Source organism: Mus caroli, unplaced genomic scaffold (genome assembly GCF_978045245.1).
Source record: "Mus caroli unplaced genomic scaffold, Mus_caroli_1 scaffold_8, whole genome shotgun sequence".
Classification (NCBI taxonomy): Eukaryota; Metazoa; Chordata; class Mammalia; order Rodentia; family Muridae; genus Mus; species Mus caroli.
Window position 1 is genome coordinate 101,171,402 of NW_028227263.1, and position 14,706 is coordinate 101,186,107.

Genomic DNA, 14,706 nt, shown 5'->3' on the forward strand with positions numbered 1-14,706 from the left:
TACCTTTGCAGAGGGACAGAGCCCACTGACATTTAGTTGTCTCCCACAGGCTTTCAGCCTTTATACTGTGTCAATTAAAAGCCCCATTAGTACTTAAGGGGGGTGTTCACTGTGCTGTCACTTGGAGAGTTAGAATGGATACCCATATCCACACACCATATAGATTATGTCTCATCTGTTCCAGAGGCTCATGAGGCTCACCTCCCCTGTGCAGCAAGCAAACCCACACGCGTGTCAAGTGGCCAGTTGACACAGATATACACAGACGGACAGACACCCCTCCCCAAGAGGTGAAATACTTTTAAAGCCCAGCACAACAGAGTTCTTCCGGCTTCTCTAAGATACAGGACGTACATCCCAGGGACCACAGTGAGCTGAGCTCAGCCACGGGTTGGCTGTGCCACAGTGCAGTCCCCACAGCCTCTGTCGCTGGGGCTGAATGCCCACCCGCTCTGTACGCACCCCACACTATGCCAAGTTACAACACAAACGAGTGGCTGACTTTATTCATCCAGCTCTTGACAGATCCTTCTGGGATGGACAGATGTCGCTGCAGCTTCTGGCACGGGCCTCGAGTGCAGGGGGCAGTTTGGGGAAAGTCCAGAAGGCACAGCAGACCAACGCCATGTTTCCTGGACTCTTCTTGCAAACAAATGTGGAAGATTAGAATTATGTTCTCACGCCACCGGCTCAGCTTAAATACTTCTCTGACAAAAATAATAATAATAAATTATCTTCAACTCAGAAAATAAATTGTGTTCAGCAGGGTGACAGGAGGGTCCATTCGTCGCATTGCACCACAGGGCTACACAGGAGAGGACAGACAGGCAGGACACCAACACAAGGGTGACAGGGCCTGCCTGAAGTGAGTGAGCATGTGCCTTTGTCCCCAGGCAGGCAGCAGCCCTGGCTGTGTCATCCGCAGGAGGTGGGGCCTCCTTCCTCCTCACGTGCGCCTGGTCTTCTGTTTCTTGGTTTGTCTCTTCATGTCTTCTGGGCCACTGCTGTCAGAGGCCGCCTGGCCAAGGGCTCTGACTCCCTGAAGACGACTCGTCAGCTGCAGCAGCAAAGGAATGAGCTGGAATGAGAGAGACCATGAACACCTGGAAGGCACCATGCATCCCCTTATGGGAGCCCTGGGCCTGCAGAAGGCTGGCAGAGATGTTTTACAGAGGCTGTGACTCTCTACAGGCAACACCTCCCTAAGGATTGGAAATGACATCACTGGAAGATGTAGGAATCTGCCTGGTCCCTCCAACCTTAACCTTCTACAACTTCTGTGACACCAGGCACCCTCCCATAGTCTATCTCCTGACCCCCGACTTCCCATGAGGCTTTGGCTTCCCTACCTTGTCATGGTTGTAGCCCGCCAACAGGAGCAGCAGCGTCAGAGGCAGGGCAATATAGGACCCCTGCGCAATGTCTTGTTCAGGTAGCTTCCTCTGCAACAAGACAGCCATGATTCCTTGTAAGTTACCACTCATCGACCACTGTCATCCAGAGCTTCAACCCACTCAGCCACCCACACTGGCACCCAAGGTTACCCACAATCCCTTGATATCCAAAAAGAAGCTAACTGGGGTGTGGGTATGAATCACCCAAGTTCTGAAACTCAGATCTGGAATTCAGGCACAAGGAGACTCCAGTGGCTTAGAAATGCCTCTTACTATCACAAATAAGCTCACTCTGGCTGAGACGACCTTGAGCCTGTGACCCTCCTGCCCCTACCTCCTCAGTGCTGAGATTAAAGGAATGTGCCCATGCCTGGCTGATGTGTGCTAGGGATCTAGCTCAGAGCTCTGTGTGTGCTAGACAAGGGCTCTACACCAGCGCAGCTCCATCCCTGCTCTGCAGATTCTTGACTCAGCAACTCCCCCACCCCAGTCAGTTCCAAAGACAGACTGACAACCACTCAAAAGCCCGAATGCCAGAGCTAAAAGCAAGCAGCTAGCTGTGTGCACCACCTGGGAACGAGCTGGATACACCATGCTATGTGGTTATGAACACTGTGTTCCCCAAATTCCTCTGTTGAGACCTGTCCCATTTGAAATTAAGATGACATACTGACAGAAGGGTCTGGGGACACCAGTTTTAGAGGTGATTAAGTAATGAGAGAAGATCCTTCATCAATGGGGTCAGCACCCTTTGAAATCCAGCTGAGAGGAGCTGGTTCAGCCGCCTGTGGTTCCAGGCACGGCCACTGATGGAGCGGAGTGGAGCTGGCCCTCACCCACCGTATCTGTAGGTGGGATTGCCAAGCCCAGGGGCCAGAACCATGAGGAGCAGGTGCTGCTTGAAGTAACTGCTCTACCGTGGACTTCTTAGCGGCCTGAACAGACTGAAACACAGGGTGCCTCCATACGAGACAGTGCAGCTGCGGAGCCTAGTGCTCCACAGACACCTCAAAGAAACGTTTATTAAATTCTTACTTTCCCCAGAAGCAATGCGCAACTATAGCTGCAAAGTAAGTCTTTTTCTAAAAGAATGTTTTACACTGTGTGTGTGTGTGTGTGTGTGTGTGTGCCCACATGCTGGACCCTACCTCTTCTACCAGAGACATCTCTGTTAAGTTTACAGTGGCTCCACCACACACAAGCTCCCAGAGGTAACTGAAATGATCTGAATGTGGAACGAACTGGTTTTTGATGGCAGCAGTGAAGGGGCCTACTACAGGGGCTGATAAACTGACCAGGGTCTTTCCCCACGGCCATCTTGTCACCTGCTTCCTGTTTATCCACGCCTGCTGACACTTCCACACTCCCGTGTCCTCTGCATTGCTAAATGTTCCTCCTCATGAAGGAATGTAAGGCCACAGGTTAAAGGGAAACGGTGTCCCTCCTCCTCAGACCCCAAGCCAGAGACCCATGCCATTCTGCTTGCTCATGACTAGTTGCCCAACAGCAGGCGTCAGTGCACAGAGGAAGAAAGGTGTCCGCGGAGCTCCAACGTGGGAAAGTGATGTGGCAGGAGCGGATGCTGTGATCACGGCCTCCATCTAAGGATTTTTTTTTAACTTCCCACTCGTACTTACCGTGGGACTGAAAACCAGAGTGATGTGTTTGTGGTAGCCCACTGCAGTGAAAGAGACTTGCGGCAGGACGTAGTCGTACTGGGATCTGGGGAGCGTGGAGTCCAACAGCACCACGTAGTTCTGTGGGTGGAGAAGGACAGACAGTTCAGGCGAAGCAGGGGACACGTGGCAGCCATGCACAGCACTTCACATTTTCTAAAGAATCCCCCTGAGTCTGTGCATCCACCCCTGGTCACCAACTTTCAGGCTGTAAGAGACACAGGTCTCTGGTGGCTCTGGGCCTGCATCTTCTGGGTTCTGTCAGGGCCACGGAACTTCTTTATGAGCTTATTGGGCCCGGGTGATTACAGTCCTTGAGGACCAGCTTCAGGAAACACACAAGTTCTTATGAGGCGGTTCTGACGAAAGACGGTGTGATGAGCCATGGGAGCTGGCGCTGACAGGAAACGAAGCTGACTTAACTGGCTCCTAAGCTGGCAAGTTCTAGAAAAGGAGCGCCTCTACAGTGGTCGTGGAGAAGACGGAGGTCTGCGTCTAACTCTGGCCGCTGGCCGTGACCGTGGGAGGCCTGCGGTGCTCACATCATCTCACAGACCAGGAGTAAGCATTATAAATAGCATGTGGATGGACACAGTGGACAGCAGCCTCAAGCTCCATGACAGCCCCCACAGTTTACACAAAGAGGCGCCATGCAGCAGCCCTCCAGGGTAGTAGGGAGCTCCAGGAGAGGGTGTTATACCCTAGATCCACAGGGAACAGCCCTGAAATAGCTTCATAGCTTTCAAGCTAAAGCCATGAAAACCAAGTCTCTGGCACACCTGTCAAGTGAACGGACAGTCAATAACTGACGATGACAACAGTGGCCGGAAACCACCCGACTCTGGGGTGGAGGACAGACACCCAAGCCAGAGCTCAGAAAAGGCCAAGCAGGAGAACTTAGAGACACACTGGATTGCCAGACACAGAAGGGGATGCCGCTCAGTGTGACAGAGCTTGCCAGACATATGTGAGACTCTGGTCCTATCCTTGGCGATGGGGACACACAGAGCGGCAAGAGACTTGCCACACAGGAGAAAGAAGCACACAATGAGACCAAGGAAGGCCAAGAAAAGGATGCACAGCGGTCAGGAGCGCTAAGAGTACGGGATGCCCCAGTTTGGTTACTACACTTCCCAACAGTGGAGCCACAAGCAACCATTGAGTAGCATGTAATCAAAGAGCTGATGACAGCAAGTAGGTGAGGGACAGACCCATCCCTGAACAGCACTGACTGCAAACAGTGGACAGAGCAGGGCAGCTCTAAATCTGCACAGTAACTGCAATTCTTAGTACACACTCGTGCGTGTGCACACACACACACACATAGACTACATACATACACAGACATGCTACACACACAAAGGCACACACACATGCACATGTGTGTGCACATATACAAACACATACATACACTACATATACATACAGACACAGGCACACATAAACACTAAACACACACGCATACACATGCATATACACATAGACACATACATACAAATGCATACACACACAAGCACACATGTGCACATACACACAAATACATACATATACTACATACACACACAGACACACTATACACACAAACATAAATATACACTATACATAAACACACATGTACACACATACGTACACAGAGACACATACAAACCCACTCATAATACACTACATACACAAACTGGAAGGCACACATGCACGCACACACACACTGAAAAAGACCCAAAGGAAGCCAATCAACAACCTCCCACTCCTTAGTTCTGGATGTGGCGTTATGTCTGACGGTTTCAATTTGTTTCCCAAGCCTCCTGCTAGGAATATGTACTGCTTTTGTAAACAGAAAGACAGTGAACTGAGAGATTCATCCTCCCCCCATCCCCCTTTGACTGACAGGCACTCATTTCTGCAGAGTAGTATTAAGACTAAGAAGTGAGAGTCATTCGCAAAGCTGGCGTGCCCCCAGCCTGGCTTACCTCGCCATCTCGGAGCAGCGGTGGGAAGTGGAAGAAGAGTGACTGGCCCAGAGACACCGTCTGGATGGGGTTGTCAAGACTCTCGCTTTTGTACAGCTTTACCTGGGTGCAGAAAGAAAAAGGCGCAGCTTAAGATACTGAGGTGACTTCATTGCTCATGGGGCGGTGTGGCTCATGAGAAAGCAGCCGTTCCCCTCCCGGCAGGTCTCAGGATGCAGGTCCTCATCCCCACGGCTCGAGGGTGAGCAAGGCCAACAGTCAGTAATGCCTTGGTGGCAAAGAAGGAAAAGAACAGCCTCCATGTGTCATGCGTGCAGCGAGCACTTTCTCAATGATGTCACCTGTCCTAAGGACAGCACACCATGCCTCCACTGAGCTCCAGAGAGCTAAACACACCTGGGGTCACATAGTCTCATCCAGAGGCAGCGTCACCCATGTGACCTGGCTCACTGGGACCTGAACTACACATGGGTGCAATGGCCTTTGGATCTGCAGTGCTTCCTACAAACTCCAGTTCTGCATTGATCTGCAGGAATAGAGGCCACCCTCTCTCCCGTGCACCCGGATGCAGGAGAGAGCCACAGACCAACAGGTATGGCATGGCACAGGTATGAGGGCCAGACCATGTCTGTGCTCTTTGGTCACATACAGCTTTGCGAGTAAATCTTAATTTAATTTACTGGCTACATGGAAAAGGAGGTGATTTTAGCTGACTCTGATTTCTAGCTTTTCTAGAGAATTCAAGTGATTTGAACCCTGAACCAAAACTCTAGCCCAGCACCAACCAGGCGAAACCAGGTCGCAGTACCATCCTCACCTCTGCACCCTCCCCTCAAAATAGGAGTGTGGCTACTCAGTCCACGCTCACCTTCACGGCACTCTGACACTATCTACCCACCTGACACAGATGTCATCCAGGTCCCAACCAAGTGTCCTGAGAGCAAGGCAGAAGCCAAGCACATCCTCACCGGGCTAACCTTTCACTGTGTTCTAAGCGTACTGCCCAGACCCTGGGGACAAACCATTAACCTCTCCCAGAGGTCACAAGTCTTTTTATAAAAGCTCTACATCTTCCATGGAATTGGTCAGAGCTGGGAGAAAGGTTGAGGTCCAAGGTTCAAGTTTTAAAGGAGAGAAGAGAGAGATAGGGAAGCGAGATGTGTGGCCCTGGCAGCCATCCTGCCTGGCTCAGGCCATGCTCAGCACCCAGACTAGGAGAATGAAGTGCACAGGGTACACTGCACCCTCCCGTGGGCGTTCCACGGCGCTGAGCCTTCATGTTGCTCTACTGCAGGCTGCCAGGCTGAGGGCTGACAACTTTGACACCCCAATCCAGACTCTCCCCCATCACCTGATACTCAGCTCCCAAGCCAGGTATGACCTGCGGCAGGTAGCTGTCTGGCCAGCTTCCGTCGTAGCACACTAAAGCCAGAGCCAGCTAGGACAGCCATCGCTCCCATGGACTCTGGGTCTTTTTCAGGACTTTTTCTTACCCACAAGGTAGACAGATACTCAGAGGAAGTGATTACGTTTCCACTCAGGTCAAACTGGTTGATCTGCCGGAAAACTATGATGTTTACGTCGTCCACGTCATTGTTCCCAACCTAAGAGAGAGGCGCACATTGAGTAGAGTGCGGGGGCTGCTTCCAAATGGGTCTGTCCCAGGTGCACACAGCAGCAGCGGGGCTAACAGCTCGCAGACACAGTGGTACATGAGGGAATTTGCTTTCTAAGTTTTCACTGCCTGCCGACATTTTAAAAGCTCGTCTGGCAGCTCCAGCAAGGCAGAGCCCTGGCTGTCTGTGCCCACCCACCGCGGGCACACCAGAGGGCTCACTGCTCTTTCAGACCTGTTTGACTGCAGTCTACACTGTTGCCTGAGAGCCTGGCCCGAGCACAGAGAGAAAAATCAGGAAAGGCCTCTGGTGTGAGCAGCAGCCCAGTGGTTTAAAGTGGCAGAGGCCAGCAATTCAGCTCTAGATCAGCAAGTCCCACAGGGCCCCCCACTCTGCTCCAAGGCCCCCACTCTTCGGGCCTTGGCAGGTAGTTCTGCGCCCTGAAACCCTCCAGGCAACTGGAAAGAACACCACTTTAATGGTGTCCGAGCCACTTCCTGTGAATGGCATGGGCCAAAAGCCTATAGGTGAGAGGCTTCCCGGCCCTAGAGTGGAACTCACTGTTGTTCCACATCGTATGTTTAGAAACCCACAGGTTTGTGCTACTCAGCTTAATTTTGCAGTGGACAATGGTCAGTGCAGAGACACACTGCACTGCTGAGAACAGTGACCGTGAGTGCTCATGTCTAAATGGGACAATGCATCAAGCCACCACCTCGAGGACTCGGGGACACTAGAAAGAAGGTAAGACGGTGAGAGGGGAGCTGTGAAAGCCACCTTCCGGATGGCCAGTGCCCTCACGAACTCACAGAGGCTGCAGTTACCCCAACATGACAAGCCATTCAAAGCCATTGCACAGATGGGGGGGGGCAAGGCCTAGCTCAGGAGCTACTGGTAGTAGACAGCTCCTGGGGGAGGAGGAGTCATTTTCCTTTGGGGGTGTGGCCTCTGGCAGGCAGCCCACACGCCAGTGGATGGCCACACCCATTTGTGTACAGACAGCACTGAATCAGTGGGTTACCAAAATAAAAAGACATGAATGTAGGAGGGATGTTGAGAAAGATTCGGAGGGAATTAGAAAAAGGGAGGCGAGGGGTAGGTATGATTAAAATACATTGTATATATGTGTGAAATTCTCAAAGAATAAATAAAAATATTAAATAATTGGATTTTTGTCTTTCAAGGCAGGGTTTAATCTGGGTAGCCCTGGCTGTTCTGGAACTAGTTTTGTAGACCAGGCTGGCTTTGAACTCAGAGATCCACCTACCTCTGCCTCCCAAGTGCTGGAGTTCAAAACATGCACTACTATGGCCCAGCTAAATAATTAGTTTTTGAAAAAGAACCTCTCTTAAGGGTTGTGGAGATGGCTTAGTGGATAAAACACTTGCTACACAAGTGTCAAGAGTAAAGTTCAGATCCCCAGAGCCCATGTAAAAGGCAGGTGGGCACAGTGGGCAGCCTATTAACACCAGCACTCAGGAAGTGTAGACAAGGGTGGGCACAGTGGGCAGCCTATAACGCCAGCACTAGGGAAGTGTAGACAAGGGCTCCCCGGGGCAAGCTGGCTGCCGAGCTAGCTGAATCTGTGAGTTCCAGGTTCTGCAAGGGACCGTACCTCAGTAAGTAAGATGATGCCTGGCATCATCCTGTGGCTTCCACACACATCTTCACAGGTGTACACACACCCACACACATACACACCACCACCCATGTACACAAAAAGACCACACCAAGAAAAAGCCCCTCTTCAGACACCATTCACAAGGATGCCAAGTTAGGACTTACAACCCTACCCCAGAGAGCACTTGCAAGGATACCAAGTTAGGACTTACAAGCCACCCCGAGAGCACTAACCGGAAGCCACAGCCCTACGTGGCAGGAGTGATGCCTACTTACCTCAATCACCCGGTGGTGGGGCAGCGCCCGCTCGATGTGGTCATTGCCTTCTGCCTTCAGCTGCACGTGGTACATGCACCCTGGCTACGAAGACACCCGTTGTTACTTCTCTATAAAGTCTGTCACACGTGACCTGAGAGTGACTTTGCTACAAGTGGTCACCACACAGGACATCTATATCCCCCCATTTCCCAATCTGCACTGTCCACTGTCCAATGAGACCCCTTTAGAAGTGCCCTGGTGACAAGATGCCGCCGGTGCTAATAATCCTTTCTACTGAAGCACATTCTCATTCCACAGGTTAAATGGGGCTCGCTTCCTGATTACGAGCGTTTCCCTCATTCTTGTAGACTCTTCCGGCCTCTGCTCACCCCCTCCTTGACCTGTACAGTCCAGTTACAACTGCAATCACAATGATGGTCCTTACAGTGGATAGGATTTGAGGCTGCTTTTCTTTAAAAAAAAAAAAGACTTAAAAAAAGACTTAAATGTCCTTATTTATGTCTTTGTTTTATTACTCAAATTTACAGGATTATTATTATGTTCACTAAAAGTACTATAGAGCCGGGCAGTTGTGGTACAAGCCTTTAGACCCAGCACTCGGGAGGCAGAGGCAGGCGGATTTCTGAGTTCGAGGCCAGCCTGGTCTACAGAGTGAGTTCCAGGACAGCCAGGACTACACAGAGAAACCCTGTCTCGAAAAACAAACAAACAAAAAAATTACTATTGAAACAGCTCTGGTACCAACCCCCGGCCGCCAACAGCACAGCTGTAAGGCCACGCTCTGAAGCACTGGGTTAAGGTCCCAGGTGTCTATGCGCCTCCAGGAGCAGAGCAGCCCAGGGTGAGCAGTGATTTTTTTCAGCCAGCACAGACTGGATAGCAGAGCTCTGGTCTCATGCTGCTACACAGCTCTGAGCATTGCCCTATGCCATGGGCAGAGCAAAGGCTCCATAGGCCACTCTCCCTTTTAGAGTCATGTTCCTTTTCACATGTTACTTGAGTTCTACAAAGGAGACATGAAATCTTTACAAGGACAATAAATCTTTTACTTAGAAAAATAAAAACATTGTGCCAAAGATGAGCCCTAGACCTCCAAACATTACACCATGGTCCCAGTGGCTGACGGCAGTGCCTACTGCTAAGATTGCACACTTATGTCACAGAACATAGAGAAACCTTGGCACTCGCCTGGAAGCACCAACCCCACTGGCTAGCATTATTAGAGCTGGAAGGTGCCAGGTGCAACACCAGAGGGAAAAGTACTTACAAGTCTCACCTAAGTGCACAGCCTGCAGGCTGCAGGCACGACCTGTGTGTACCGTGTGCCCATTAGTGAGGTGGTGGCTCTGATGTCCAGGAGTGTTCTTTAGTTTTGGATTCAGGGCCTGCTCCACAGGACTGAGCCCATCCCTGACACTGCTACAGCTGCTAAGAATGTAAGCGTAGACAGGCCGTGGGCCTGCAGGAAAGCCTACTGCTACCACTATTGTGATGCCAAATGAACATAGCAATACAGTGGCATAGAAATCCGCAGGTGGACAGCATGCAGAGAGTAAGAGACTTGGGGGGCTCAGCCCTAGTGGGGTGTCTGTTATCACACTCTTCACCTTACTGCCCAAGGGCCTGTGCAGAAAGGCTGTAAGAGCCAGGGGCAGGAGATGATGGCAAGGAAATTGTTTTCTATAGACAACAGTGCAGATACACACATGAACTCATGAGAGAGTATGGCAGCGCACACAGGCCTTCAGCTTAAGCCAGACAAAAAGCTCAGCATGGAGAAGTAGGCACAGAGACCCACCCATACCCAAGCCACTGGGATAGAGACAAATCTGTTTTCTTCAATTAAGTGACACCGAATACCATCAACCACTCTAGGGCAGGCCCTCTGCTCGGGAGAAGTTGGCCAACACACACTAAATCCCTCACTTTACCTCAGCTTTGTCTTTGTTTCTATTTGTTTGTTTGAAGAGAGAAAAAGAACAAAGGTGGGCAAGTAAGAAGGTGGAGAGAATCTGGGAGGAGTTGAAGAGGGGAAAGAATATCAAAATATGGTGTGTAAATTTCTCAAAGAATAAAACATTAAAAATAAATAAAACACTGTGAAGGCAGTTAAAAGGTGAGGCCACAATTAGACACATGTCCAATTAGGCCTGAACATTCCAGTTAAATAGTTATTTGCTCCTTGAGGGTAAGAGACTCAAGAGAGGATATGGGACTATTAACTCTGGGAATATGGCCACTGCCACTTGCCCAGGGCTAAGGCCTGCAGGCCACACTTTCGAGGAACCTTTTCAACCCTTGGCTAGCTGTGCCAAGGATTTGCCTATAGCCTCTGGCAGCTATACTGGCCAGCTATGCCAGCCAACACAAGCTAGAGTCATTTTAGAAGAGAAAATGACTTTATCAGACTTGCCTGTAGGTGAGTCTATAGGACATTTTCTTAATTAGTGATTGATGTGGGAGAACTCCACCCACTGTGGGTGGGGCCATCCCTGGACTGGTAGTCCTGGGTTCTATAAGAGAGCAGGCTGAGCCAGTCAGGGGAAAGCAAGCCCGTCAGCAGCCCCCCTCCATGGCCTCTGCATAAGCTCCTGCCCTGTTTGAATTCTTGCCCTGTCTGTCTTTGATGATGCGCAGTGACGTGAAATAAACCCTTTCCTCTTCAACTTGACTTCGGCCATGAAGCAGCCATGCCTTGTCAGAGATGTCTCCACAGGCACCCTGGTCAGCTGAGTGAGACGAGCAAAGGCAGCCAGGAATCACGAAAGTGGATCTGAGATTCTTATCTAAGAAGGCATCTCCAGCTGTGGTGGTTTGAAGATGCTTGGCCCAGGGTGTAGCACTAGGAGGTGTGGCCTTGTTGGAAGAAGTGTGTCACTGTGGGGGTGGGCTTTGAGACCTTCCTCCTAGCTGCCTGGGAGTCAATCTTCTCCTGTTTGCCCTCAGAACAAGATATAGAACTCTCAGCTCTTCCAGCGTCATGTCTTTCTGGACACAGCCATGCTCCTGCCATGATGAAAATGGACTAAACCTCTGAACCTGAAAGCCAGACCCAATTAAATGTTGTCCTTTATAAGACTTGCCTTGGTCATGGTGTCTCTTCACAGTAGTAAAACCCTAAGACAGAAGTTGGTACCAGGGACCAGGGTATTGCTGCGATAGACTTGACCAAGTGTTTGTTTGGAAGGATGTGGATTTGGGGACTGTGGATTTGGAAAGCAGTGGAATGCTTTAAGTGGGGCCAAATGGGCTATCCTAGTAGGGATATGGAACATGGTGGCGCTGAGCGTGATTTGAACTGTGAAGGCCTGCTGGTTCAAGAGATTTCAGCCCTGGGCAAAGCTATGCTAATCCCCCTTTAGGGGCCTTATATTTTCCCACAGAACAAGACTAAACACACACCCTGTCGGCCAAAATACAGGCACAGGGATTCCAGAGTCTCTCCCTCCAGCCTGTTGGCCCAGGCTATCCCACAAGGACACCACTGACAGCAAGAAGGAAACACCCGAGAAATCACACAGCCTCACCAGCAGCCCACGTAACCGGAACTTCCCTTCCTCGTCTGTCACCGTGTCTTCTCCATAGATGCTGCAGTCTTTCTGCCCCACAGCCTCCACCGCGACACCCTGCTCTGGCTCTCCATTTAAAGACGACACAGTGCCGTAGCAGCTGGGGTGACAAGAGGAGAAATGGAATATATCACCTTGGGGCCTCTGATGCACAGGACACTTGTGGACCCACGGTTCCAGGGCAAATCTGCTCTTATCATAAGGATGCTTCTACCGCTGCTGATCTGAAACTGTGATGCACTGGATAATGTAAACAACTCACAAGGATTTTCATTCCACATAATCTGTTGAAATGATCCCCTTTTCTATGCCTGAGCTGATTATCCTTCATCCAAAGTGCTTTTATAAACCCATGTAAGCATGCCTGTTTGTATGTCTGCTCATATGCACAGGGTTCGTGGCTATCACTCAGCTGTCCCTGAGAGTACTCTGAAGAAATGGAAATTCTGGACACATCCTGGAAGGGAACCTGGGGGTCGAGGAGGCAAGAATAGAAAGGCTGTCTGTCTGTCTCTCTGTCTGTCTATCTATCTATTTGGTGGGGGGTTTGTTGTTGTTTTGGTTCCATTTAATTTAGATTTTTTTCTTTTCTTTTTTTTTAATATTTATTTTATTATTTACTTTATTCATATGACTTCACAGTCACTCTCTTCAGACACACCAGAAGAGGGCATCGAATCTCATTACAGATGGTTCCCATGTCGTTGCTGGGAATTGAACTCAGGACCTCTGGAAGAACAGTCTGTGCTCCTAACCACTGAGCCATCTCTCCAGCTCCAGATTTTTTTCAAACAGGATCTCTCTGTGTAGCCCTGGAGGTCCTGGAACTCACTATGTAAATCAGGCTTGGCCTAGAACTCACAACCCTCCCTGCCTGTGCCTTGGATTAACAGTGTGCACCATTATATCCAGTCAGAAAGCTAACTTTCCGCTATCAACTCTCTTCCAACATCTGCAAGTTCTGCTCATTATGATGTTTCCTCCTCTTAAAAACATAATCACATTTCAAACATTTTTCAAACAATTTTTTTTAAGTAAGGCACTAGGCTGCCTTAGACAAGTTTTCAGAGAGTATGCTGGTGAGTGGACAGCAGGTGACATACTGGAAAGAGGGCAGGAAAGTGGGGGGGACAGTGGGAGGAGGGTAGTAGTCACCTACACATCGCAAGAAAGAGCCACCTTTCTGACCTCTACCTTACCTCAAAGTCCTCCCCAAATTTAGTCAATGTGTAACCCTGGCGGGCATTTCTCCCCCACCTGCAGCCTGAGGGAGGGCACACACCTGCAGCCTGGGGAGGGCACACACCTGCAGCCTGGGGGAGGGCACACACCTGCAGCCTGGGGGAGGGCACACACCTGCAGCCTGGGGGAGGGCACACGCCTGCAGCCTGGGGGAGGGCACGCACCTGTAGGCAGTTCGAAAGCCAGTGATGGTGATCCTCAGGTTCTGCCCCTCCTGCACTTCTATCATCTGTGAGGATGGCTCAAAGCGGAACTCCTTCATCATGGGTTTAAAGTAGTACTGTCCAGGACTCTGCCAAGAGACAGGCACAACTGAGGTGGCTGCCACACTTCAGATGGCTTAAAGTCACCGTGAGCTACAATCAGATGACAGGGCAGCAGAGCCTCCCAGACACACAGAAATGGTGGTTCCTACATGTTGTGAACAGGGAGTTGTTACCACCTTTAGCACATCAGCAGAACAGAAGCCACGCCTCAACTTTAGGAAGACTCAGAACCAGCATAAACAACTGGAAAGGATTCAGCAAACAAGTGGCAGGGGTGCACAGAGGCTGGGCATGCAAAGCCTGTGCCCTTCTATGTGCAGCCCGACTCTCAGGAGTGACCAGCTGTCAACGCATGTTCCTGCACTAATGAACCCCACTGGCGGTGGCCTTGAACGCCACCTCGGATGAAAACTCGGTACATCGGTACATCACGACCTTCACACATGGAGTGGACTTTGCCAAAGAAACACAAGTAAGCCAGTCACTGTCATACTCTCCTACACACACACACACACACACACACACACACACACAATCTGTGGAAAACAAAAGGCTGCCTGAGAGAGGAGTGGCTGTGGCCAGGCAGTTAGTTACACTGCCTTGCTGTAAAGAAAGCACTGGTCAGAAGCAGCCGAGTCCTGAGTAAGAGCCATGCTATAACAGGTGGATCTCCAGAGCCCGTTACATGGCCAACTGTTCTTACACTGTCCAGCCACACATCCAGTGACCTGTGCTGTGTCCCCACCAGGGCCTTACCAGGTTTGAGAAAGTCAGAATGCCGTTGTCTTGGGTCAGGAGGTTGGACCGAAACACGCCACCACTGAGGGATAAGAGAACCCCAGGGAGTGGCTGGTCGTCTTCAGCTTTAATCTGGAAGAAGGTAATCAATCAGAACATTCTAGAACTGAGGTCAGCAATCCATAGCCAGCAGGCCAGCTGTGCCCTGCCCGTTACAGCTGCTACCATGCTTCCCACCAACACGGACGTGGACCCTCAAACAATGAACCTAAAGCAATCCTGTCTTCCTTCATTGCTTGTACTAGGTTAGGCATTTTGCCACAACAGTACCATAAATTA

The 14,706-nt window shown here is 50.4% G+C and overlaps 1 protein-coding gene across 2 annotated transcripts in view; it reads right to left on the minus strand.

Annotated features, from left to right (window-relative positions):
• Window positions 1-478: 478 nt before the first annotated feature.
• The window catches only part of LOC110297359 (BOS complex subunit NOMO1), a 51,976-nt gene continuing 37,748 nt past the window's right edge, over window positions 479-14,706 (minus strand). The window contains exons 23-31 of one of the 2 annotated variants that reach the window (XM_021166114.2): window positions 14,386-14,499; window positions 13,528-13,655; window positions 12,080-12,221; window positions 8,550-8,633; window positions 6,531-6,641; window positions 5,038-5,139; window positions 3,032-3,151; window positions 1,350-1,442; window positions 479-1,057 (exon numbers count right to left, since the gene is read on the minus strand). In XM_021166114.2, the coding sequence (XP_021021773.1) occupies window positions 947-1,057; window positions 1,350-1,442; window positions 3,032-3,151; window positions 5,038-5,139; window positions 6,531-6,641; window positions 8,550-8,633; window positions 12,080-12,221; window positions 13,528-13,655; window positions 14,386-14,499 (1,005 nt within the window). In that variant the 3' untranslated portion in view covers window positions 479-946. Of the gene's footprint in view, window positions 1,079-1,349; window positions 1,443-3,031; window positions 3,152-5,037; window positions 5,140-6,530; window positions 6,642-8,549; window positions 8,634-12,079; window positions 12,222-13,527; window positions 13,656-14,385; window positions 14,500-14,706 lie in introns of both variants that reach the window. The other variant, XM_021166113.2, reaches the window with a different exon arrangement.